Genomic DNA, 27,882 nt, shown 5'->3' with positions numbered 1-27,882 from the left:
ATATCCTATTTAAAAAGAATCTTTTCAGCATTCCAGCTGAACAGGTTACTAGTCAAACAACTGCTGTTGAACAACTGCCCTTGTAATGTGTGTCCTGATTTAGTGTAGAAGGCCTACACACAGATTTACATTACCAACTCTGTTGTGATAAACTCTCTGAAGTAAACAAGTACTATGTCACTTCAGCAGTTTTTGCTACACATTTTGATAAGACTGTTTCTCAGATGCAGCTCTACTGGTTACTGACTTTCCCAGGAGTAGTGCCCCAACAATCTGCAAGTAAAACAGTTTATGCATGAGGTAAGGCAGAAAACAGCTTAGTTAATTCAGAACCCCCATCTAAACTGTTCAAATCAACCTGGATGACTTTCTCCAAACACAGCTAGAAAACACTTAAAACTGCTCTGCACCAACCCAGCAGTGGGAGCAATAAACTCCAATGGTAAAGCAATAAACTATTCCTCTGGCACATAAATGTATCCTGCTCCAACAACTGATCTTAGTTTTCTTAAACTGATTTTCAGAAGAAAAAATAACCCCAGAGCAGTTTAACTTTCATGACTAACATCAGCTGTATTTACCTTGGTTGTGTCAAGGATCCCTGTAGCACCAAAGCAGCATGTGAAATGCACTGTGATCGGATGTTGCTCAGTAACTGGCTCACTGTTGGCTGGCTACACATCTGACAAAAAGAACTTCATTTTAATACAAGCTAAAAGTATTCAGAGACAGGAAATATGATCAATTTCTTTATCCCTGTAGTATGCATGTAATATGCAAACTAAGATCAGCACTGCTCCAGCTAAAAACATTTCAGATTATACAGGAAAAGTGTTGGTTGTTTTTTCCTTAGAAGCAAAAGCTTAAAGCAGAACACAGAACACCGACAGGGAGCTGGTCTCACAAAAATGTGTTTTACCCTGAATAAACCTGGATTAAATGCAGTAGATCCAAAGGGGAAGGACAGTTTCTAAAGCAGTTCTTATTTTAGAGATGTAAAACATGTACGTGATTCAAATAAGATGAATTAATAAAAGTTAAAGGGACCTTATAAATTCTGTGAAATCTATTTCTATAAAGCCATCAAGGAAGATCAGCTTCCACTAACTTTCTCCACTAAAGAGCAGAAGTGTCTGTGACTGCATTGCTACAGCTTCATTAAACGGAAAGGTACCTTTGGTGCTTTCCTCTCCTCTATTCCAACTCTGTCAAAACACTCAATGAGGTAGTTCAGCATCTCTGTCTCCTTACAGTTTTCAATGGTGAAGTGGTCACTGCAGGACTCAGAAACACTTGAGCTGCCAGAGCCTCCCACACTTTAACACACAAAGAAGAAACAAAGCATTAGGTACAATACTTCACTTGTGCACAATCAAATAATTCATGCGCTCTTGGACTTCCTCTGTCCATTTTCTGAAGGCTCCATCCCATCATACACATGGCTCAGTAACTAAGATAATTTCTGTGATCTGTGAAGAACCCTCCATTCCACAGCTTGTCCAGCTCTGAGAGTTCAGCTTTGCTGTAATACGACTGAACAACCAGCTTCATAAATGAAGAACTATTTGACAGACAGCAATAAGCAATAAGCACAGCTTTGATGGGAATCAAATACTGTCCTCATATGGCAAAACCAAAAATGCTTTTAAGTTGTAACCATCACCAAAACTGTCTGGATGCTCAGGACATCCCAACACTCCCACACCACAAAGCCACAGTCTCTGCATGTAGCATTTAGAATGGCAGAAATGTCACCAACTCTGTTGACATCAGCAAACCCATGGAAGGTAAGATGCTCCCACAGCAGAGAAGAGACCTTAGTTGACAGACAGGGCTACAATCACTTGATAGATTCTAAGGAAGGAGAATAGACAAAATAGGAGCAACTGCTCCTTTTAAAATTTGTACATTAAAGATAACTCAATTCCCTTATAATAAAATATGCTATTTCATTAAGCAGCAAAGCTTCGGGGGGGGGGGGGAGGAGGAAGAAAACACTGATATTTGAAATAGAAAAACTAAGTGCACAAAAACCAAACCATGGGCGAGACAAGAAGTGTAATTAAGGAGTGAGAATATACGCTGCAACTCTCAATCTCAGACTTGTTATCTCAAAAGAAGCCTTCTCCACATAGCAGCTTGGCAAAGCTAATTAAAAGCAAACCCCTCATTTTACAGAACGGAATTAAGACAAGATATAGTTGCTTTATGTAAATAGAATTTAAAAAAAAGAAAAGCAATTACATGGATGGGCTACTGCTGTTCCTCACAGCAAAGTCTATGCACAGTCAGGGTGCATTTAAATGAAGACCTATTTATAAGCCCCAGATCTTAAACTGGAAAATAAGAGAGTATTTATTTCCTTAAATGTAGCTTTTTAAAAACACATTTAAAACTACAAATTGTGTCAAAACTGGAATTTCCTTTAAATTGTAAAAATAATTTACATTTTAATAACTGAGCTGCACAAATCTGTTGTGCAAGCATTACATTCCAACCAATAAATCAGGGACAGGTTATTACTGCTAAGCATCTGGTAGCTCAGCATGTTAAGAAACAACTAATAACAGCAACCTCTTTTGCAGATAATCTGTTTTCAGTTATTCAATTAAAACCAATCCATGTAAAACGTAGCTCTATTAGAACAGTACTCGGCAACCATGAACTCATCCATGTTTTCTTTTACAGAATCTCTCTTTTAAACCTCTTGACTTCTCACATTCACCTTAAAAATTTCCTTTTTAAGAAAAAAAATTTATGTTACAAAATTACCACTTCTGTAGTTAGTCATTCTGTTAATGATTTCACTGCAGCAGTAACTGAATTTATTCTAATACAAAGCTCACACATCCTTGGTATTTTCAGAATTCAAGTTGTTGCATAATTGTACAGTCACCATGTTTATAATTTAACTAACATCTTACTGCTGTTTGCAGAACACCAGGACAAAATTTACAAACTGAGACTGCAGAAGCTTAGCAACCTCAGCAATCCTTACCAAAGACTGTCCAACTCAACACAACATTTTGATTAAATTGCCAACAGGGTCAAAATTTAAAACAAAACGGTGGGGAAAATAATCTTAAATTCAACATACACAAAAAAAACCCCTCTAAACTGTGTCACCAAGTTCTCTCTCTTGAAATTAGCCTGGAATGGAGGAGATGCTATTGGCAGGTCTCCTAATTAACAGGCTGACTCCAGAAGCAATGTCCCAGCATACTACAGGAACAATCACAGACAGAAAATCTACTGGGGGGAAGGTGTGAAGGACCGTCTCATACCAAGTCTTTTTGGGCATTCCCTGACATCACAAGGTGCTTCCTGAAGTCTTGACCTAGCTTAGTTTTAGAATGTTCAAGCAATTCAATTTCCCCCAACTTTGGCTGAAACTAGAATATTTCAAAGGGGACTGAAAGTCTTGGAGGAAACTCTTTTCCTTCCAGTTGTTCAATACACATGTAATCTTTAAAACTCTCATCTTGTTTTCCTTCCATATTTTTAAGTGGCTCTGTCAGGCTACGTGGTGAGCTGTAGGCCACCTCAGAATGACTATCCATCATAATCAGGGGAGTGAGTTCTCCTAGAAAATGATCAGGATTCTAGCAAGACTGCAGCAGCATCATTCTTCAGAAAGTCTACCTAAAATACATGTTTTATATGAAACATTTATTCCTTCCTCCAATTTGGGTTGATACAAAGGAATGGGACATTTCTTCAGGAATTTTGGGGCATGTGATACAGCTGATGAATGTTAGGTTTTAAGAGAAAAGAAATAAATTAATCATTCTCATCAACAGACTCATAAAGAACACAAAACACTTGGATATGACAAACAGATTTGTAGGAGGGCTGCTCATTTTTCACACCAAACCCTCAGTCCTAATAGGAAAACATTTCTGTATCAGCCAAGACATTGCAGCATTAGTCTGCAATAGAATGTAAAACTAGAGAAGATCCTACCCTGCACTGACATTTCCAAAAGCCTTTTTTTTTTTCCCCTTGCATTTCCAGTGCTGTGCAGGTTTTGTGCACAGCTACCTCACTAGCTTCCACACACAACTCACTAATATAAATTTTACTTTGTTTTCATGTATTTTGATGTCACACAAATGACAGGGTTTTGCTTTACAATTCCTAAGTCTGTTTTGTAGTTAAAACATTCTGCTCTTCCCCCTTCATTCTTGGATGTTCCAACTACATCAGCCTCCACTACTTACCACGTCAATGGACCAGTTTAAACTTTCAGGTGTATTTTCTTAACTGCCTAGAGAAGCAATCCTCAGCTGCTAAGGAGCAATTAATCTTCAACAAAGTCATATTGTTTGCATCAGCTGACCATTTGCCACTGCACCTTTTTCTACATGTAAAATTTTGTCTTCATTTTCCAGTTTTTGACAGGAAACACACAGGTGATGTACCTGTTTTAAAATTACAACCATGGGTGAATAATACTCCTTCTACTCATGTAGTCAGTGAGGAGTTCCACCCAAACATCATTTCAGAAACCTTCCTCATTAAGCCTAAAGGGCAGCATGATTAACATTTATTTTATCTTAGTCATCTCTTCAAAAAAGAGCTGACTAACTAGCACTCATTATACAAGCTTATATGCCAGCTTAAAAACCCACCCAAGTCATCCCCTTGGCTTTAGTCATTTCCCAAGTGCCTCTGAAGAACACTTGACACTACACAGACTGTTAGTTCCTCAGCAACCAAGCATGCAGGTTACATTCTCTTTCTCCAATACCTGGACCCAAACTGGACACAAGAAAAATCATCATCTTCATTTTCTTCATCACTACTGTCCTCAGACACATCAGAAACGGCAAGAAGGAGGAGGGAGAAAGGGTTGTCGTACATACTACCACAACAGAAATGAAAAAGGCCATCAGATTTTTTTTAAGCCAAAAGAGTAAATGGTAGCTTTTTTTTGCAAGTCTGCCAAAAATCATCTTCTCTGAACATGCAGACAACAGGTAACTTCATGTTAGTAAAACCAAAACTCTACTACCATGCTCTGTGACACTAACTACAAGTTATTCACTATCAAAACATCACACTTGCACAAACCAAAACCTTCAAAAGATTTTTTTGAGGATTACTAAAAATTATGGGTGAAACAGGAATGTTCAGATATGACCAAAGAGTTAAGCATTACAATTCTAAGTTACTGAACTTTAAAGCAGTGATCTCAAAACTTGGTGTGCTCATTTCTCCCTCCTGCAGGGACTGGGGATTCCATGAGCACTCAACAGAGAAAATGCAGCAGTACTTGGCCTGGCACACTGAAATAGGCTAATCTGCAATTGAAATCTATGCACTAGGGAAGCAAATCTAACACAGTCCAGCAAGTAACAACTTTCAACAAATCAACTAAAGCCCTACTGAGAAAACTGATTTCAAAACAGGAGGTTTCTCTAGTTTACTATCCAGCAGTAGCAACTGAACAGAAAGCTAATGTTTAAGCAGAACGTATATAGAAAGAGGAGGAAATGAAAACAATATTGCTACCTTTAAAGTAATTAAATTACTTTAAATTACACTTCAAATGCTCACAGAAGCAGGTTTAACATTTTGGCAAAGATGCCTTGTTAAGAAGTCAGTGTATTAACACAAACCAAAACACAGGAATCAACCTGGGATAAGTAGGGTTAGCTCAGCACGTGAGTTCTTCCAAATTGCATGATGATGCCCCACCCTGCACAGCACACTTTAAACACACTCTTTTGTTCTGGTGAAATACCTAGAAGGAATCCTGTTCTGTAAAGAAGAACGCCTGCGCAAGGTACTGGGTGAAGCAGTAAACAAAGGTGGACCCATTGTTGTGGGTCTCTGTCTGGATGTGATGACTGGCATGGCTGGAGGGCTAGCAGCCATGGCTGGAGGACTTGGTGAACTAGATGGGATGGAAATATTCAAGGAACGAGGGATGGAAGCAGCTGAAAAGCCTCCAGAATGGGCAACAGTGTATGGCCGGTACCTCGGAGAGGAGGGCGTCCAGGAAGGGCTGGCTGCTGGGAGCTGAGAGCTGACAGTAATGGAAGGCACAGAGGTGGTGGCAACTGAACTGGCTGGTGGGGTAAGAGATGAACCAGTCATTGGTACATGGCTTGTGAAATTGGTAGTAGGAGCTGGACTAGTCCCATAGAGACTAAACCAGTTACAGGGGAAAAAAGAAAAAAAAAAAAAAGCAATGTTTTAGGATATGCACAAAAAGGGTGAAAAAGATAAAATGAGCAAGAGAAGCCCTTGCCCTTCTGGTGACCCTTCAGTAACAACTCAGCAGGTCACGCACATTATCCTTTTTAATAATGGTGAATAGAACAATGTCCTAACCTACACATTTTTAAGTTAGGAGTCACAGCCTTCACTGATGCAAGTTAGGGATACTTCTCAGAAGGAACCAGCTACATGGCCTGAACCTTTCAAATACATTTCTAGCCATGGCAATGTAATGACATAGGGTGAAACAGGGGACATTTACATGAAGAAGAGTGAAGAAGTTTAAAAACCTATTCTGTATATTGCTCTTGGGACATTTCTAGGCCCCTCTCTCTTAGTCTACCAATCAATATTCAAGTGAAATCAGTTATAATCAGAAGTCACCTGGATAATGAACTGGAACCAAAGGAGCCCACATTACAGAACATAGGGCTGCTTCCTGGGTTAGAGCCCATGTTTAAAATCAGGCTTCTGTCAGGAGAGCGGGCAGCTGCAGCAATTGGTTGTGATGTGGCTGTGAGGCTGGCAAAGGGGTTTTCATCCCTGGACTGGGTGGACATCATCAGCACTTCCATCAAAATCTGCCCAATCAAGTCCTTAAAATCTGAAAACACTGTTAGGAATAAAAGGAGAGAGTCACTATCCTTACCTGCTGTCTTCATCTACACATCAGTCAGAGATGCAAACAACTGAGATTTCAACTAAAAGGGACAGTAATTTACTTCTGTGATTTAACTGGTGCTTTTGGCAAAAACAACAGTCCCAATACTTTGATTTGTAACTATCAGTCTGTATCAACTAGGTCCTGGAATTATAGCTACACAGAAATAGAACTTTATGGAAAGTACAAAAGATCACAAATGACCTCATGTTGTTATTGTTGATTAATGATGTTGTCTTGTTCATCCCTCTCACAACTTCCCACTCGGATGTTGAGTTGGGCAAGTTGTGTCATAAAGAAAGGAAAAAACCATGCAGACACCCCCCAGCCTCCTCCCTCACATATGCCCACACATAAAATAAATGTTGAATTTGCTCATATCTTACAGCTGACATATAAAATAAAAATTGCTATACAAAATAATCAGGAATTCTTAGCTTATCAAATTAACTGCTAAACGTCTATTATGATGCAAGACAACCCAGGTCAGTAAAAGGCTTTTGAAAAAGAGAAACAAATTCCAGCAACACTGCAGTATCAGCACATTGGTTTGACACCAGCAAACATAACCAGCAGGAGCACAGCAATGGACTAAAACAGGAGCTATGACCAATTGGTCCCCTACTCGTTTTTTGGGGATTCCATTTCCTGCTCCATCTGCTGATAGCAGATGTTGAAATTGAGCAAAGACCACAAGGAGGTGGCTCCAGCATTGCAGCAGAGAGAGAAAACACAAGGAATAAGGGTAGGGAACATACCACTCGACTGAAGCAATCCCTAGCAATGGTAACAGTTCAGGTACCTACCTTCCTTTGGGTTCTGCTTAAACTGGGCAGAGAGGGAATTCAGGAAGATGACGTCTCTGTCTCGATCCTTCCAAGAGACTCTGAAGATCTTACAGACCAGCTGTAAAGCTTGCTCCTCAGATACTTCAGACCCAGACAGAGGTTCCTTGGTTAGGGGAGTGAAAAAAATATTACAAAAAAATCAACTTAATTGCAATTGTATGAATCAAGCCTCAATCTGATGCAAGCCTCTTTAAACAGCTTCAGACTAGCTCTGAATGGCACATTTTGTACTTAGGAAGCAATATAGATACATTTCTCAAAATTATTTGGAAAAAAACCCTGAAGAAACACAGAAGAGATGCAGAGGAGACACAGCAGAAATACACAAATCTAGTAGGAAGCAAATTCCCAAAACACATCAGAAATCATCATACCAAGAAGGGAAATTTAACCAAGATACGTATAATTGCCTTAAGGAATGAACTGAGGATGCAAGTCATTATGCACAAGTATTCTAAGAGTTTCTTGTAAAAATGAAAGCAAAGGAAGAATAGACCTTCCCCAAGTCTTTCCTGCTTTCAAACCTCTGCCAAAGATAAACACATCTTTCACTTGAATGAAGTCAGGACAGGAAAAAAGACTCAAGAAATTCCCTCATTCCCCTTTCTTCCGAGAAAGGAACACGATGTCTACTGTGCTCAAAATTAACAACTAGTTTATTTTAAAAGAATACATAATACACTGCTTTTATAGTGGCTAGCAAAGGTTAATTGGGAGGGTTCTTCAAATCCTAAGGCAGCTTTGAGTGTGCACCTGAAACAATAGTGGCATATAAAGAAACAAAACTCAAGTAATTACCCCTGCAGTGTGAGGAGGGGCAGCATTCAAAAACATTCCCAAAACATGCAAGTCAAGCCAGCAACATAACTCAAAACAGACAATTCAGCTGCATGAAATTTCAAAGATGGAAGTTTTCACTTCAAGGCTGTTTTCCTCCAAGAGCTCTGCTGCAAGAGTTGTATATTTTCACTATATTAAAAAAAAAATAATAATTGTCTGCTATTTGACTAATACAAGTGCACCTTGTATTGCCATGTATCCTGCTTCTGGGGACAGTAACACTCTTTGCTTTTAGAAAAAAATGGTCAGTGAGGAAGAAGAAAATGCAGATTGAGGAGAAAAAAAAAAAAGGTTGCAATTAAGTAGATGCCTTTTTTCCTTTCAATTTCAGACCACATAATGGCCACTAAGTAAGCACAGATTTATCAAGAGATTCCCAGCACCTACCAGTACCAGACCCTTTTCAAAAGCTTTTCCTCAAACCATTTAATAAACCATAAAGTTTCAGACATTTTTATTGACTGAATCACTTTTGAGTATTCTAGTGTTTTCAAGTACTTCTCCTGCCTATTTCTGCAGGGAAGGCTTTTTACTGACATCATTTCTAATGCAGATAATCAGGCAAGACATTTTTTTTGCTCGCTTCACATTTTGATATCTCCAAAGGAGTCAGAGGAAACGAACCAAGTTTGCAAAGCTTTATTTTGCTTTCCTCTGCTCCCCCCCTTCAAGATTGCACTTGATTCCAAGCTATTTATTTCCCAGTAGCACAATACAAGCTGTCCCACTGCCTGATTTGCAGCTAGGAATTGACTGGAAAGGATTCCGCAGCAGGGTTATTGCTCCATGGCTTTAAGCCAGACTTTAACCAACTGACCTTATTACTGACAGTGCAGGTATAAACAAAGACATCTAATGAGCACTGCAAGAATTGTAGAAACTTCTCCACACTACACTGATGTTCCACTTCTTTATGGCTTTATTTCACATGGGCCTTAAAATCAAATTATAAAGATGACAATTTTAGAAGTGAATTAGAGATTTGTACTTGCTTCTTTTTCCTCTTTAAATGGCTCTACCACCTGCCTAAGCCTAACTAAACATTCTTATTTATTTTCTTATAATATCATTAAGAAGAAAAGCTTATTACACAGCATTACTTCAGCATACATAACATATGAAGCAGTACTTTGTTAGCAGACCTCTAAATGCTATACAAATAAGCTGCTACAAACTTCGTAAGTGTCTTAAGAAATATTTCTTCAAGCATTAAGAGGTCACTTTGTTCTAGGATATATGACAAAAACAGTTTCTTCAGACTTTTCAAGTTATCATTCATAAAAGTAACTTGAGACAATCAAAATGCAGCTTTTATATTGAAGTTTTGAATTTTTTTTCCTTCCCACAAACTTAATTAAGAAATGCAGTGAAGAAATTGTTCACAGATGACATCTAAGGGCTAGTTCCACCCTCTTGAAAGCACATATTCAAAATACGGAGATAATTGAATTCATTGCAAACTAAAACTCTGCATCACTGCTCCATCCTAAATCCTTTGTTCCTGTTTCCATTTCATTATTTGAAACACTTACCACACACAGTTCTGGTAAAGGAATTTCTCCAAAAAACAATGTTGTCTCTTTTGAGAAAGAAGACAATGCAAAGCAAGCCCCAGGAATACTGCAGATGGCAAAGCTGCAGCCATTTAAGTCTATGTCAGTGAGGGAAAACACCACAGTAGAAGCAAAAACCAAACCCACAACACTGTTAACTCCAAATTGCATACCCTGAACAGGTTTGCCCGTGAAATCCTGAACCTCTGTGATAACATACACATGTAGCCTGGAAGAGAAGAGCCAACACCAACCCGACTGACCTTATCTGTCAGACTCCTTTTCTCTCTGCGATCATTCTCATCTACCTCCATGTTTTCAATTCCTGAATCCACATCTACCTGGGACATACTGGAAGTGAAATAAGAGAGGTCCGTTAACTTCTAGAAGGCTGCAGACAGTCCTGTGAGAGATGCTGACTGAATGAGTGTTGCTTTAAGTAGAAACAGCAGAGAAAAACCAAAGCAACAGGAGTAGCCATATGCACAAACAGCAATTAAAATCACTGGTTGATAAAAGCTTCTCACATTACATTTCTTTTGAATTCCAGAAACATAACACTAAATTTCTTCAGCAGGCAATACAAACTACACAGCTATCACATCCCATAACCTTTTATTCTTTCAGTAGAGGGGCTGAATTATCCCCACTTGACATGCTCATCACTTAACACCTAAGATAACCCTTTGTCTTTTAACACTTTAGGTCAGGAATTCCCATTAAAACCAGGCTAGAAAAAGCCTTACAGTGGTCTAAACAGTGTGTCATATTAAAGCATTAAACCCTATTGTATTAACACAGCTGGAAGTGAGAAATGGCAGAAAATTTGCTGGCTTCTACAAGCTTGATTTTTACCTTTTCTCACAGGAGACACTATCAATATCCATGCTCTGAGACCGAGAGAGAGACTGAGACTGTGTTTCAAGGCTGTTAGAGGGAGAGCTGCTGAGGGAACTCACTCCTTCACTGCTCTGGCTTCGGTGGGCTACTCCTAGAGAAAAGGCACCATCAGGTTACTACCACAGAGGTGAGAAGACAATTATTTGGCTGAAAAAGGGCATGAAATGTTGATTTTCAATCCATCTCTTAAGCATTCTTAGTAAAGCACTAGGAAACATGTTCATAATCTTCACATTTCTACTTCTTCTTGCAGCAGCAACATAGGAACACTTACTGCACAATATAGAACAAAAGTAAACTTGCCACCATGCCCTAACATGCACTAACTGCAACACCAGCAAAGAGGGAGCAATTAACAGCTTCAGAGCATGGCTGATGAGCACCAGGATATGAACAGCTGGATTCACTTGGCAATGAAGACTTCTCCAAAGAAGTGCTAGACATGCAGAATTCCAAATAACCCAGAAAGACTTGCATTCAATAACAATGAAAATTGCAAGAGTTCTACAAACATCAGGATCTTAAGTGTAGTCTATTCCTAAAATTTGTGCCTAGTGACACTGTTTGAAGTCATGATTCATAATAAAGGAGGATTAATTGCAAGATGCAGCTGTAGTTTTTATCAGATTTTTGCATGTCAGTGAACAGACTTGACGGAGTAGAAAAGAGGTATTTTTTGTCTGTTTGAAAAGAAAGCAGCAGTGGATTTCACTCCTTTGGCTTCTTTTACCTGCAGTTCACAAGACATTCCCCAAACAGTATCAGGTTTCAGGTGAGAAGTGTAAAACCAGATTGACAACCTATTTTTAAATTCCTGCACGGGCAGTGGTGCAGTGTCAGTACTGAGCAGTGCAAACCTGTCCCACCTTTATGGTAGCAACACATTCTGCAGTTAACAGAGGGGGCAGCAAAACAGAACAAATCAAGGTCATGCCCTTTGACACAAGCTGTTTGTTTTTGAGCACCCTTCCCAAAGCTTTTCTAGGTCTTCATACAATTAATTTTCCAGGAACAAAACTGCAGAAGGCAGAAAAATGCCATTTAGAAGACAGTTTTCTGAAGAACAACTAGATTATTAAGCATGGGAGAAGTTTCCTCATTCTACTGCTTTGAAACTCATATTTCCACAGGGTATAAAACCAGATTAAATATTTCACTCCCTGTATTAGGCTGAAAATAGCCATCATCCAGAAAACACTCAGATCTTCAAATAGAGAATGTAAAAGGTGTGTGAGGTAAAATTACTTTCCATTGATATTCACAAAAGAATTTAACAGATTGTCCAAACACCCATGTTCTATAACTGAAGTCATGAAAAAGATATAGTAAGACAACACAATGCATTTCTAACTTGCAAACACAACAAAACACTCACTAAAAGTAAATTTTACTCAGCTTTGTTTAAAGCCTCTGTGATTTAATTAGTGACTTCAGGCTGTAGGTGGGTATTATATCACTCATTCATTAAGTTTCTAAGATCTTGGCTATCTGACCACTTCAGACCATAACCTGTCTGCCAATACACCAACATTTCTACCTTCAGGTGCACATTTCCACATGTCCTGCTCTTGGCACTATCATTTATACAGCTGTGCAGTAAGATGGATCAGGACATCATCCATTTGAAAACTAAGCATTTCTTTTTCCTGGGTTAGTTTTCACTTGGATGAAGTCCATCATCCACCTTGTCACACAGCTGCTAAGGACAGCAGAGGGAGAGGCTGTGAAAAAATTCTCCTTTCAGCAAGAGTCAGACCTAACATGGGTTAAAACAGTCACATAAAGACAGGATGAATGAACACAGCAAGTGACCTCTGCACTGTTCTGAATTGAAAAAGTCACCTTTACTTCTAGGTTACTGTCTATAACCATGAGGACAATACACAGTGTTAAATTCCATCTGCAATGAGCTTTTCTCAGGAAATGCTTTTGATAGCTTCTCTCTGTCCTGCTTTGGATACAAGGTAACAAAATAAGCAGGAAGGAGTCACTTTAGGTGTTTCAGAATAGCACTGTAACTAAATTACAAGATTTAAGCTTGTGTATTACTGTACTTGCCAAAGGGAAAAATACAGAATTTCAGAAAGCAAAACAGGTAAATAGAAAATAATTGAATGCTTATAAAAAAATAACTTATATCAAATTATTAGAAATTAGATCAAGTCCTGTGTGCAATTTTGGGCACCTGAATAGAAGGCCATCAAATGGTTGGACTTGATCTTAAGGGTCTTTTCCAACCTAAATGATTCTATAAAATTGAAAACCAGTTTAAAACAATCTTGACATTTGTTTTGAGATTGGTTTTATGACCTTCTTAGTTTATCTTAACACATCATACAAAACAACTTAAGTCTTCAGATAAAAATCACAGTACTGGAAAACATGCCAATTTGTTTTGATTTCCAAGATACCCAACTTGAAATAATTTTTTTTCTAGGTCAAAAATGGTATTATAAACAACATTGTCTTCACTTCTCTACAAAGCAACTCCCCCAAGTTTCCATGCTTTCTGCATTTGTCTTATTTGAATAGATTAGGCATTATTCTTAACTTCGGAAATAAATACCATTTGTAAATAACCCACTTGTATTCACTCCAGTAAATAATGAAATTGGCAAAGTAACACAAAGGAGAAATTCTTACATTGACAATGCACAGTCACAGCCTACTATTTTTAATTGTGCCAAATGCTAGTAATTAAAGATGAAAAATGAACTTGGGACTGATTGTTAAAATGTACCTAGAAACCAATCAATAAAAACTGTGATGCAATACTGAAAAGGGTTTTTTCCTGTCTCCTTGACAGATTTGCTTTCTTTTCTGTAATATTAAACTGCACTATAAACTTCAAGCTTTGTTAACCCATATTTTAAATGCCCAGGGAGAACTCACAGCAGCCTTCCAGTGCCTGAAGGGGCTACGGAAGAGCTTGGGAGGGACTTTTGGCAAGGGCTTGTAGCAAGAAGACAAGGGGCAATGGATTAAAACTGGAAGAGGGGAGATTTAGGTTAGACATAAGGAGGAAATTCTTCACTAAGAGGGTGGTGAGAGACTGGAACAGGTTGTGGAAGCCTCCTCCCTGGAAGCATTCAAGACCAGGTTGGATGAGCAACCTGGTCTGGTGGGAAGTTTCCCTGCCCATGGAGGGGGCTGGAACTAGATGATCTTTCAGGTCCCTTCCAAGCTGACCCAGTCTACAATTTATTACTTGGAAAATGAAAAGCACCTTTATCCTCTGTTTTGGAATTTCTTTCTGAAAACTATTTTTAGAGACAGCAGAAATAACACTAGTCATAGTTTCTTTGCATCCTAAGGATAAGGAGTTGAGTAACAGACACACAATAATCATCAATTTTGTCACTCATGGGCCAGCCTACCTGATGCACCAATTGGAGAGGTAGCTGGGGTCATGCTGTGGACGTTGAGGCCTAGACTGTGGGATGGTCCCGGGGCTGGTGCCACTGGCGGCCCGGGTGGCGTCTCTCTCTGCGGGGAGGTGAGCGGGGTGGGGGGCTGGGAGGAGGGCCCCCCCCCCCAGCCGGGCAAGGCGCCTCCGGCGGATCTGCAGAGGGAAAGGAGATGACAGCAGGTCAGCAAGCACAGACACACACTGCCCAGCACTGCCCTCTGCCCCCCTGCACGGCAGGGGTGTTCAATCCTGCACCACTGCTCACACAGAAGCGTTAATTGCCGACCTGCTCCGCGGAGTTGAGTCTCACTGCCACTGCTGTTCTGTGTGACAGTAGCAAAATACCCTGGATGTTTACATTTCGAGTGTCTATTTTGCTGCCTTGGAAAAGCATTTGCACTGGAGAATCATAGAACCATTTAGGTTGGAAAAGACCTTCTAGATCATTGAGTCCAACCACTAACCCAGCTCTCAGTCCAGTGCCAAACCATGTCCCTCAGCACCACATCTACACAATTTTTAAACACGTCCAGGGATGGTGACCCCGCCACCTCCCTGGGCAGACTCTTCCACTGCTTGACAACCCCTTCTGTGAAGAAACTGCTCCTAATATCCAGCCTAACCACCTCTGCTACAACTTGAGGCCATTTCTTCTCGTGAGGGATACGGTGTTTGTCCCTCAAACAGTTGCATAAGACAAATCTAACATTTGCTGCTCAGCAATTTCAAAAACTGTAACGCTCCTCCCACTTATTTTGGCATTTGATGAAACAAACTGCATTAATCTGATAAGTGGCCATATGAATGTGACCTTTCCCTTAACTTCATACCACGATACTAATAAAACACCCTTGCCAAAGAAGATCCAGTTGAAAATTATTAAAGCCCATCACTACTGTCCAAGCTACTCTAAAGTAAAACTGGACAAAAACATCTTGGGAAGGCAAATAGTAAATAACATCTTGTCTTCACCTAGAAACTCCTTGTGAAAATAAGCAATTTGTGTTATTTCCTCTTCATATTATGCTACTCCTGCACTGCCAGCAATGCTTCAGTTCTCATTTCTGCTCATAATCCTAAGGAACTGCCAAGCAAGTGAAAGACTGAAAAAGAGATTTGTGTCAAGTCCATGTCTATGTGACATCACTGCAGTCATTTAATGGCCTGTGAAACCTGCCCCAACAGGAAGGAGAACAGATCAAATTAAATCAGACTTCAAAAACTGGGAAAACTGTGTCTTCAGCTACATCCCTCTCCATGACAGGTGTCACCACATGGAACACTGAAGGCAGCTACAAAATCATTTCCAGGCTATGATTAAAATGTCTTAATCCTTCCTCCTTGTGAAACAAAATAGGGGAGCTTATTGCATAAATAAATTAACTTTGCCATAAGAGAAGCTGCACACCCTTTGGGTCTTTAAAAAGCTGTTTTAAAACATCTTCCATTTTTCTCCACATCTAACTTACAGGTTAATTTTTCAACTGCTCACCTGAAGAAAACTACAGAACTACCTCATCCCTCAGAGATGCACCTGAGAAAATGTCATCTACACATCCCTACTGATGAATCCAAATGAAGTGTTCACAGCTCACCAAACTGTACCAAAAATATTACCAGTAAAACAACCTCCCTGAATTGAAATCTAATTCAACCCCCTAATGCAAGTAAAGTTCAAAAGCCATTTCCCTACCATTCAAATAATCCATAACTGTTTTTCAGATACAGGAATGGCAGGGAGGAATGCAGAGGGGGGAAAAAGGTACAAATGCACACACAAACAGCCAATATATGAGAAGAAAGATGAAGACTACTGACATAAAAAGCAAGAACAATAAATGTGATGCAAACTTTTCCGCAACTGTTCATATTCATTCTTGCTAACTACTTGTAAATCTGTTGTTAGGAAGGAAAGACGTGTGGAGAAAAAGGCATAGATATTAACCAATATATTAATCAATTTATTCTCAGATAAAGTGAAATGCTGATTACTCTAACAAGGTCATATCCCTCACAACGTATGACTTCCATAAAACCTCTCTTCATCATCTCCCAGTGCCAAGCAGATAACTGAGGTCACTTGTACCACTCAGCAACCCTTCACCTACAGTACTGGGCTAGATTAAGGCTGAAGTTACATCAAAACCAGCTGCAATCACTGCTGCTGAAACAGGAGGACACTAAGATGAACCTTCTGCCTGTATTTGTCACTCCTAGCCCATCAACCACCTGTCTTTCTTAAGGACCAATCCCCCAGACCATGACTGAAAACAACTCTGCACAGACACTGGCCTGCTTTTAGAGAAGATACTGCAATTAAAACCAATACAGGATTTTTCCCTGCCTTTTTAAAGGATGGCAGGCAAATTATATTTATGTTCCTTACTGCTGAACAAATTAACATTAAAATATAAATAAACTCTGAATAATTTTTGCAACAAAAGAGACAGCTTTCACAACTGAGGGTACATTTAGTGATTGTTAAAGGACCAGATTTGGTTCTTAGATATTCTCAGTTGTCACATTCCTCTAGGTGTACATAAAGTTATCACAGGAATCTAAAATTTGGTCTGAAGATGAGAAAGTTTTAAGCAAGAGAGTAAAAAAATGGAGAAATAAAAACATTATGCTAGAAAGGGAGAGGCTGAAAGAGAAATTTGAGAACACAGCTTAAAACTGATGCACATATTCTAGCCAGGTAACTCCCCTGTGCCTTGGGACTGAGCACATCAAGAGGAGGGAAGTCTGAGGGGCTTCAAGCTCAGGGCACAGCACAGGGACTCTGGAGACATTTGCACAACTCTGGGCACAAATGAGGTCCCAACCTGTTGCCTCCAGGTAACACAAATCACATGTTAAAACTGTGGGGGTTCCAAGTGACCTGTTCTCATTTCACACTGAATGACTCTCCCGATTACTATGAAGAATCTTTTCCTAGGAAACTTTAGGCTACCTCAATAATACCCCACTGCTGACTTCATCAGTAAGTATTTCCAACAGTGACATATGACAAAGCTGTTATGTATCAGGTTATTACCTCATAGTGCCAAGTTATTTGGTACTAATTATTACACAGGCTAAGGAACTAGCAATGCCCATCATCCCTTCAGATCAGAATTCCACAATGCACAGTTTAAAGGTTTAATTTAAAAAAAAATAATTGCTTGAATGGAAAAAAGCCTATTGTTTTTTGATGAGTACAGTTTTTGCTGGAGACAGATGGACTGTCTTTAAATAGTAGCTTTTGAGAAATTAATTTTTCATCTTACTGGACTTCAGAAAAGCTCTTAGCTGGACACACTACAACAAACAATGTAAAAATATCACCTTGTTAAAGACAGTTAAGTGATGATTTGATTATGCAGCAGACCAATAAAGATATAACCAGGAAGGCTGGTCCCTCAGCATCACACTCAGTTAAAAAAGAATCACTGTCTTCTTTAGAGGCAGATGCTTAGTGAGTATGCAAGGAATATTTTTTTTTCTACCATAATTACAGAGTTCCAAATCTGTACATTAAAGGGTAATGTGAATGGATAGCTTTATTTTTCCTGTATTCATTAGAGCATATTAAGTTGGTTTAAGAAATGCTTCATTTTCTGGTGACACTAGTTAGGTAGTTTAGACACTACTCTAAACTACTCAAAAATCATGTCAATGTTAAAAAACACCAGGGTCACATAATTTTTTTCCCCACTTTATGTCACATTTAGCTTGACTCTGTTTTTTTCTATGCATGTTTTTTCTCATGTTGTGCTAAGAGTCACGCACTAAGAAAGGAAGTTTCTTTTCTACCCTCCCAAAGATTTTAATATGGTCTGTAGTGAATGACAATTCCAGTGCTTTAACAAAGTCAACACTGAGAAAACTCTAGCAAGAGACACTGTTGATAGCAGTGGAAAACACCTTCTTGAAGCTAATATACCCTATAATTCCAAAGCCATTATCAATTGTATCTGTCTCTTTTTAAGTTATAATCTGTTAATGTTATACTTAATTATGGTTCTGTATAAGAAGATAATCTAATCTACAAGTGGCTTTCAATTTATTTCAGGTTAAGTGTTTTTTTCCTCTTTGGTCACTGGCAGTTAAGAAGTTTCAAACAGAAGTCACATCTAATGTATTTTAGAAGGTTATTTTTCCATATAGTCCACTCAGAATCAGGGTTTACTGTGTCAAGAACAGAAAAGCAGAGATATGGAGGAATATTAAAATAAACTTGGCTCTGATTTGTCCATTAACAATAAAAAGTGCCAGCATGACTGTCTTAAAATGATACAAGATTAAGTTTATCTCAAGCAATCACCTAAAAGGCCAGACAGATTTGGTCCTTGCTGAACTGTACTAGACAAACATGGAAAAACTTGAGTCACTCGAGCCAAACATTTTGCCAGAAAAGGTAGATGAGTCTCTACTGGAGAACTCCTTTTCTGCAGCCTCAGTTCCACAATGCAGTGGTTTTGATGATGTCATAATTTGCTGAAGCAGCCACACAAACGAGCTTAGCTAGGTTAAATAATTCTGAAATTAATCATAAAACACCTCTTCATGCAGTTTAACAATCAGAAGAGTTGCATGTAAACAAAGTACTCATAAAATACATCTATAAAATTAGGGATCTTTTTTTCAGAGTAGAAATTATGACACTATCATCCTAGCCCAGACTCCCTAACATGGCAACTGTGCTCCTTTCCTCAGTGCTTCCACAGAGCGTGAAGACCTTCATCAAGTAAACAGCATCACTATTTATTTCCTCCCAGTTCCTGCTACAACATAGTAAGGTTGCTAAATCACGACATGTAACACCATTAAAAACTTCTTCACTTTTGGGAATACAAACATGAACAACAACAGCCACCTTGCTCTACAACCCTGCCATAAAGACATGGCACAGAGCAAAAATAACTGATCTTGATCCTTCCTGGAGGGTCAGTACAGCAATGAGCCTATGCTGCAGCTGGTCCAAGACAATACACTTTATATGTACACAATACACTTCAAAATTAAATTATTTAAAGAGATGAGGGGAAATGGGAAGTTGTATGATTTGGGCATTATACTGGGAAACTCTCTGTATCCTGATCTGTACCAGAGTACTCCAATACACAAGCAAAATATAAGATCCTAGTCTATATATCTTTTTTACAAAAGGTAAATAACACTCTTAACATAGAAACAGGAAACACTTCACATTATTGAATGTCAGATATTGGTCAATCACAACACCTATAACTCTTCAGTGAAAGAACAAGATGTTCAATTAAAAAAAAAATAAAGGAAACATTAGAAAACTAGCAGGCAAACGACTTCATGGAGAAATGATATTAACTATAAGGCCACAGACACCTTGCTTCTCAGGAGAGTCTGAGGAAGCAAGATTTTAAGTGTTTTACTATGTTAAAAAGTAGGCTTGTTGTGTTGGCTTTTTTTAAATCACACACATAGAACATATAAAACGCCAAGCGTTGACCACAGACAGGAGACACCCTCCAGACAAAAGACTACCTGGCAGATGGAAGCTACGAATAAACAATTAACCAGGACAGAAGCAATTCAGCCCCATCGACCAGCCTGGGGTCGCGGGTCAGGGACAGCATGGAGAAGGGAGGAATACGAACAACACCGAGCACAGCCACCGGGGGAAGGGAGACCGCCTCAGCAACACATGCCCTCCCACCCTGGGGTCAGAAATGGGGCCCAGGTGGAGCCCGGCTCCCTCTCCCCGCGGGGCCCACTCGCCCCCTCCGGCCTCGGGCCCCGCCGACTCACCTCATCCGCGCTCAGCTCCTCCATCGCCTTCCTCTTAATGGTGAACGGAGGGAGGGCGCTTTCCTCTGCCCCGCTGAGGGGCAGCTCCGAGGAAGCGCTCTCCTGTCGCCTCTGCCCCCCGGGGCGCCTCACAAGGGCATCTCCGGGGCGGCCTCGCCAGCAGCCGGCCCCGCCGCCGCCGCCCCCGCTCCCTGCCGCCCGCCCGAGCTTCAGCTACCACCGCGCCCCTCCGCGGCCGAGAAGGAGCCGCCCCCCGGGCTGCCCCAGCCCTCCCGCACCCCTCGGCCTCGGCCCCCGCCCGCGCCGCGGCCCCTGCCCCGCGCAGAGATTATTCATCAAAACAAGAGGGCGGCGGCGGCCATCTTGGGGCGGGATCACGTGAGCCCGCCCGGCGCGGCGGAGGGAGCCGAGCATGCCGGGCCGCGCGCGCGCCCGCCAATGGCAGCGCGGGGGGGGCGGGGCGGGGCGGGGCGCGGGCGCCATGGCAACGGGGGGGGGGCACTGAGGGGGGGCTGAAGGGGGGAGGGAGGCGCTATTTTGTTTAATCCTCACAATATAACGCTCAGGGGAGAGCAAAGAGCTGATCATGGAATCAAAAGGGTTGAAAGGACCCTTGGAAGATCAAATCCACCCCCCACGCTGCCGCAGGAACAATCTCCCCCCCCCCGAGACCCCTGTGCCTCAGGCCTTTCCAAGGCTTAATTCACCTGAGGTAAATGTTTTGTTTCTTCTGTAAAACCACAAACTTTTCTGCACCTAGTGCTTTTGGGATACCACAAAAAATTGTATTTTGTTGGAAGATATTAATATTTTCCTCGTGTTTCTTTCCTCTCTGCTTCAAAATGACACTAGGGAAGAAAACAGCCAGGGTCTGTGTGGGCCTGAAGGGAACTGGGTGTTCACTTCCAGGCTCTGCTTGCTTGGTCAGTTACACTACATGTAGGTGAAAAAGGAAAGGATTTTGAGAAGTTTATTTTTTAGAAGAGGACAAAAAAAACGGGAGTTGCATCAGGAGATTTTTTTGCCCCAGGATGAAGAGTCATTAGACTAATGATACCTTAATACACACTATGCACAGTGCAGCATAGTTTGAGTCAGTGAGTGAAAGAATCCCATAAAAGGAGGACAACAGGATGTTCTTAAGATGTAAATTGGTCTGTATGAACAAGGTGTAGAATTAACACATTTCCATAAGCACTGCAGATAATTATAAAGCAATACAACTGATCAATTTTTAATGCATATGAGGCAGATATGTTTCACAATATATCTAAGTACTGTATTGATTTACATGTGTTTGAACATAAACGATGTCTTTGATTACTATTGGACACATTATTTCATAAATAATTGGATCATAAGTCTTTTTGTAGAAAATATGCATATTTTGATTTTTAGGAGATGCTTCATTTTGTTCACCTGTCTGTGAAATACTTTCACACACACCTGGCAAAACTTAAAATCATTATAGTACACACTGTCAGCACTTGCACTAAAAAAACTCAAAGGGTGGTTGATGAAAACGTTTCACCATAAAAACAATAGTGCAAGATAATCAAAGTGTTCTGAAACACCTTTGCATAAAACCCTTCTAGTGGTTCTCTGGCAAGTTTTGTTTCTTGTCCCTCAGTGCAGATCTTAGCAAATGCTACCCTAATGTCTTCCAGCCACCACTTCCAGAACATAAGAATGCTCCCTTTCTTTTTTCACCCTGCATTTCAAGATGTTTAATTTGTAGTTTGTGAAAGCACATAGATTGATTAGCATATAAATCAAATTAGGAGAAGCAGTTTTGTCACTGTAGTAGCTTCTCTCATCCTTAAGGTCTCCAAAGTATCCTCAAGTGAATTCTGCACAGCATTGCCTGCTTTCCAATCAGCAATTTGAAGTATGAAGGTAGCAATAAGTAACTCCTGTATTTCTAACAGTAAGGACTTCCTAATAACAGCCTTACTAAGTAATTATTACACTTTAAGACATAGAGGTCTCTAAAGTTGCATTTTTCCAATTTCTACTTGAAATCTGTAACTACTAAGAGAGTTCTTAAGGTCATCACTGCTTTTCTGTATTGCTTCTCGTGCACATCTTCGTGGAGTGCACCACTTAAAAGCTGTGGAGTTTGAAAGTATCTGCAATATTTAACACTTTAAAATACTGTTGTTAGGAACCTCTACTATTTAAATAAAGATACAAAACGTTCCAGAGGTGCCATCTAGTGGGGTATCTAAGCCTGCGTCTCTGTTGCTGAGCGATGCGACAGAGTACGTCTGCTGCATGAATTTGTTATTTATATTAGAATAACATGGCAACGGTAATTGTTTTCAAATAAATTAAAACTACTTAGTTCCATAAGAAAAACACCATCAGGATCCATAGAATAAATACCAGGTATTTCACTGCTAGTCCCCCACAATGTCCTACCTGTAGAAGGAATACAAGGTCTTCATATTTTGTAAACTAGCTTAAATTTACATAGTCCTTTCGTAATCTTAGGGGTCCTATCTGCACAAAAAGCCTTCCAAGCTTCAACAGATTGTGTCTGCCTCTGGACGTAGCTCTGGGAATTCTGAACTAACAAGAATTATCAGAAAGGTGGTGTTACTTATGTTTTTAAAAGTCATGCATTACTTTATAATTATTTTTTTTCCCCCACAGAAAGCAATTCAGTTACTAAGCTTAAGCTAGTGGAAGGAGTTGGTTAAGATCCCTGCAATGTTAATGTTCCCAACAACACACAGCAATTCCTTCACATGTAGCTACCAAGTTGATCTGACCAACTCCATGTGTTTACACAAGGCAGAAAAAAACCTGCCTCTCTATGGAGCATAACACAAGGTCAAAAAGAAAAGCATTTAACCTAATTTAACAGATGTATGCAAATAAGTTAACTAAAGCAGCATTGTTTTCACTCTGAACATGTGCTTAAGGAGTTTAATTATTTTGCAGACTGGCATCTATATGGATCACTCAGACCTATCTTCATTGTTTGGGGATTTGATCACAGGCTGGTTTCCACTGGTAAGCTGAACTTAAGTATTTTGAGAACAAAGCAGCTATGGCACAATACAGGGCCTGACATCACATTTAAGATATAAGCCAGTGGAGTTAACTAATAGTCTGCATATTCAAGGAAGTGCTTTGAACAATAAGTCCATATTCTTTGTCTGCTTCCTTTGTTGTTTTCTTCATTTCTCCAACATCATTCCCCCCATTTTCTGTGATGTTGTCTTCTGAATAGGCAATTTTTCTTGTTTTGTTCTTCTTTGTTATTTAACTTGAGACACAAGCCATATCTCCCTCTAAAAACATATTCAGAAGCCAGGTACTCAAGACTGGTTTGGTTTTAGGCATTTATTAACAAAAATCAGATTTTTAACACTGGCAACAGCAGACTTATTTCCTGAGCCAGAAACATCAGACCATTTAGGATAATAGGTACACAGAGTAGGATCTTGTCCATGCAGCCATCACAGGACACGATGTTGCATGGTCTCCTGTGTGTAGCTGTCTCTTCATGTACGAACCAGGACCCATGTTCAAGCTCTCTTGAAGACCTGTTTACATACCTGATTCTCACAACGAAGCTCCTACCAAAAAAACAAAACAAAAACCAGAAGTGTAGATGTATATACTAATCAAGGGAACTGCTTCTGAAAGTTAACTTAGATCCTTTGCCATTACTACTGACCACCACTCTACTGCCATGCTAATCATTTGTGCTTAACATTCTGAATTTACCTGTACATTACAGTGAAACTATGGAGTTGTTCCAGATAGATTAAAATTGAGCACAATGTGTTCACCATGTACCATTCATTACAGATACTACAGCATTAGAAGCAGACTTGTGCATACCATGACCACATTATAGATCTTATTTTTGTCATAGAGACAGAATTAGTAGAAATCAGAAGTAAATACCAGGTGGAGGTCATCTCCTTCAAGCCAGTGAGTCCAGCCCCTGTTCTTCTTCTCACCAGTCTGGACACAGACAAGTTTGTCATTTTCCCAGGTAACTAGGCTCTGTGGAAGATGAAACAAAAAAGCATTTCTGTAGGTCTCAGTTCTGCAATATACTTCTAGGCAATGCCCTTTTTTTCCTGGATAAAAAGGGACCTCTCCTGAGGGAAAGTGAAACTCCTTGTTTGTAACTAAGGCACCTACCTCTACATTGCATTACAAATATTATTCTTCAAACAATTTCAGCTCAAGTAGTTGGATTGACCATGGCATCTTAACTTTGTCACAGCCTCTTGATTTTGTATGTTCAGTCTTACCTTGCATTTTCTGTTATCCAGGCCCTTATTATCTTCTTCAAACTCTTCGCCAACTTTGAATTGAAGCAAATAATCTCTGAATGTGCTCGTGGTATGGATATAAAATGAATCACCATCTTGTTTGATCACTTTCTGAGGCTTCAGTACCTTTGCTATCTTGCGTGTTGCAAAGTCAATACCTTGGACAGGAGGCAAAAAGGTCAGAGCTGTATTTCTCACCAGCCATTTTGACAGCCAGGACTTAGCTGTACTACTAGTAGATGCATTTCTGAGATAGTCTGACCTTACTGCTGTGCAAGGTTTTGTTGTTTGAGTGGGAATTTTTGTTGTTTTTGTTTAAAGCTGTATGTTACAAAGATCAAGTCATGTTCTTGTACATTTTAGTCTTTGGAAACCTCTTGACTCAATTGTTGCACAATTCCTATGGCAGATTTCTAGGACTTAAATCCTAAAACTTGGAGGAGTCCCTTTGGGAGTGTGGGAGATTAGTTTTCCCCTCATGCAGACACCCCAAGCTTACTCTTAAGACTAACCCCCTGCTTAGCTAGAGGGAAGAGTTAATGCCTTTTCTCATCCTTTGTCAGAGGAAAGGCATTATGTAAATTAACAGGAAATCTTTGCACCCTATACCCTAAATACAATAAAATGAGGGGCAGTCCTTAAATTAATTACTCAGCCTTGTTTTGAGGACATGCCACTTCCTATTAACACTTTTTAAGTGCAACTAAAACACATCACACTTGTCAAGAGATTTCCTGGTTGTCTATAATGATCTGATATAAAAGAATCCTGATGTTCTTGGCAACACTGAGCTTAAAGCAGTTCTTAAGAGTTTTTCCTAATTATCTAGTGAATATTTGTTTAATTAGAGGAAACCATGGTTACAAGGTTAATTTATTTTAACCGAGGGTTTTGAATTCAATACTGGCAGCAGCCATACTCATTAAGCTTTAACATAGCTATAAGAACATATAAATACAAAGTATATTACTTAGTATTCAAACTAAGGAATAAATTCTCATTGTAGGAGCACCCTTTCTTTTTTTTGTAATTGATAACACAGCAGAATTAGAACCAGAGAAGGGTTCTTTCACCATGTTAATGATAACTAAGTAGACAATTTAAGTGTAGATACAGCCAGAAAATTTATTCTAGTTGTGTATACAGTAGCCAGCAAGAGACACTTAACACTGTCATTGGCTGACACAAGTCAAAAAGGCAAAAAGCAGTGGGAGAGGAAGAGAGAACAGGCAGCACAGAGGGTTGCCTGCTGTCACAGTCTGCAATGAGTTTTGTACAAGAAAGCTAATGAAGTACCAAGAACTTTCTTAGTTCCCCATTAAAGCACCGTTAATCTCTGTCTATAAAAGATCTGAGGAGGTAAGAGCTTCAAGCACTCCAGAAAAGGGACAGTTAGAGAGACTTATCAACAAATCAGGGCAATGAGGGAAGTACCTTGTAAGCTGTTCAAGATAAACGACACTAAGCTAAACAACTGTCTGGAAGGGGCAAATACCCAAGCACTTTGTTAACTAGCACTTAATTACCCTTAGAGGTTCTGCAAGTTTGTGCTCAAGAGCAAGAGAAATTGAGCTGAGAAACCAAACTCTTCCCTGTTTCTGATGAAAACTATACAGAATCTCTACTTTTAACAAGTACTAGGCTGAGAAATTTCTGAAAGCAGCAAGGACACTTGGGTGACAGGCTGTAGTACAGTTAATGCCATCACTTTATCAATTAACAAAGATCCTTCCATTGTTTTTCAGAAGAGAAAAAAAAAAAAGCTTAACAATATTTAGGTTATAGAAGAGCTCAAACTCCTAAATCTTAAGGGGACTTTGATGATTGAAGTGAGAAAAGACAGAATCAGAGATTTTCACTTACCCAAAGCCACCATATAACCTTCAAAGTTGTCATTGCTGACAAGGTTCCAGGTTCCACTGAAATCCACAGGCATTGCCAGAAAGAAATAAGCTACTCAAGCTCTGATAGAAAAAGTAAAAATGAAGAAGTAGTTTTCCAACCAGGCCTTATATAAAGCAGACTGTGGGTGGGATTACATCCTGGAGCCTTGCTGATGGAGGGGAAGGGTCTTAGCTCTGAGCCAATAGGTGAGAGGGTATCTGTGGTTCAGCTTCAGCTGGGCTGGAGGGAAAAGTTCACGGTCTCTGAAATCTGTGTGTGGAGCAAATGTTAATAGCCCAAGAGTCTCAGTGCAAATAAAAAATTGGTCTAAACCATTTGTGTCCAACTTGTGTGCACTTAAGGAAATCTGTGACAGATTTTGTCATTATTACCATTCCCTGCGTATTAGATATGTGGCTTTACAATCTGAAATGTACATATTTGTTGAGAAGGTGGTCTGCCCACTGTACATACGTGTTGTATTTGAACAGACAGGGCTTAACTGTTGAACTGTGGATGGTATTGTATCAGCTAATTTTAGAGCAGTACCTATTACACATCAATAGAGAGAAGTATTTTATCTTGCTGGCAAATGCCTGCAGTGAATAGTAGGCACTATCATTGTCTAGTGGTTATAACAGAAAAGTGAAAGACAAACTTTGTTTCTGTGTTACTCTCTGATGTGACTCTCAATACAGCTCTACCATGACAGTTTACACTTTGTGTTCCTGTTTCTTTAATGCTATTTATATCCTAGTTAAATGAACATACATATATAAAATTCTTCATTTTCTCAGATGCCTTACCAACCAGAAATATAGTATTTTGAAGAGAAAATTAAGTTTCCCTGAACTTTAGCTGCATTTTTGGAGCTGACAGTTGACCTATATGACTCACAGAATCATGTGACTAGGGAAGCAGGACGTCAAAGCTGGTTTCCTGTTTGCAGATGGGTAATGTTCTCTAATCTATCCTGAACTAGGAATGGCACAGAGAAATGCAAATTAATATTTCCCCTGGACTCAAATAGTAACTTTTCACCCATAAATTATTTTGAGGTTATAGTAGTAAAGCATTGTTGCAATACTACTGACTCTTCCAAGTAAAGAGAAGTCAGTACTTGGGTAAATCCTCTATAAAAGCCTGGATACAACATTTTAACTGAAAATTAAGATTATGCAGATTGTCTGCATCTCAGTGATGTAAAAAACCCACACCAAACTCATTTTTGTTTGCAGAACATCTGTGAATGCATTATAACTTTTATGAAGTTGTTCAGTGAACTGCATTATTCACCAACTTTAGTTCTTCAAGTATATAGATTTTAGATCTAGTTCCCTCTTGAAAATTTTATCTGGCTAACATTTTTTAATAGGCCACACCACTGACTGTGATGCTGATATTTACAACAGATTGGAACAGTAGATGTGCATGCTTACTCCTAGTGTTGTAATAGGCAGGTTTCTGGATCCCACTGGTAAAACAAAAGATCCAT

At 39.6% G+C, this 27,882-nt stretch overlaps 2 protein-coding genes across 2 annotated transcripts in view; both read right to left on the bottom strand.

Moving 5' to 3' along the window:
* Positions 1-20,400, bottom strand: part of UBE4B (ubiquitination factor E4B) — a 39,691-nt gene extending 19,291 nt beyond the window's left edge. The window contains 11 exon segments of the mRNA XM_051637625.1: positions 582-682; positions 1,175-1,316; positions 4,751-4,864; positions 5,747-6,154; positions 6,610-6,838; positions 7,693-7,837; positions 10,391-10,478; positions 10,983-11,118; positions 14,405-14,561; positions 14,563-14,589; positions 20,206-20,400. Coding sequence (XP_051493585.1) covers positions 582-682; positions 1,175-1,316; positions 4,751-4,864; positions 5,747-6,154; positions 6,610-6,838; positions 7,693-7,837; positions 10,391-10,478; positions 10,983-11,118; positions 14,405-14,561; positions 14,563-14,589; positions 20,206-20,229 — 1,571 coding nt within the window. The 5' untranslated portion in view covers positions 20,230-20,400.
* Positions 20,401-23,541: 3,141 nt separating this feature from the next.
* RBP7 (retinol binding protein 7) lies at positions 23,542-26,503 on the bottom strand. Its single transcript, XM_051637636.1, has 4 exons — positions 26,367-26,503; positions 24,483-24,661; positions 24,127-24,228; positions 23,542-23,792 (listed from the first exon to the last, which is right to left on the bottom strand). Exons 1-4 carry the CDS (start codon positions 26,437-26,439, stop codon positions 23,742-23,744), a joined length of 405 nt encoding a protein of 134 aa, XP_051493596.1. The 5' UTR covers positions 26,440-26,503; the 3' UTR covers positions 23,542-23,741.
* Positions 26,504-27,882: the final 1,379 nt, after the last annotated feature.

The sequence above is a fragment of the Apus apus genome, chromosome 20 (assembly GCF_020740795.1).
Source record: "Apus apus isolate bApuApu2 chromosome 20, bApuApu2.pri.cur, whole genome shotgun sequence".
Lineage (NCBI taxonomy): Eukaryota > Metazoa > Chordata > Aves > Apodiformes > Apodidae > Apus > Apus apus.
The sequence above is the reverse complement of the archived record's forward strand: the minus strand, read 5'-3'. Positions and strand labels throughout refer to the sequence as shown.

Coding starts and splice junctions, on each gene's coding strand:
- RBP7 (XM_051637636.1), bottom strand. CDS start 26,439: ATGCCTGTGGATTTCAGTGGAACCTGGAACCTTGTCAGCAATGACAAC. Junction 24,229..24,482: donor TGGATAACAGAAAATGCAAG/GTAAGACTGAAC, acceptor CATCTTCCACAG/AGCCTAGTTACCTGGGAAAA. Junction 23,793..24,126: donor AAGGAGATGACCTCCACCTG/GTATTTACTTCT, acceptor TTTTTTTGGTAG/GAGCTTCGTTGTGAGAATCA.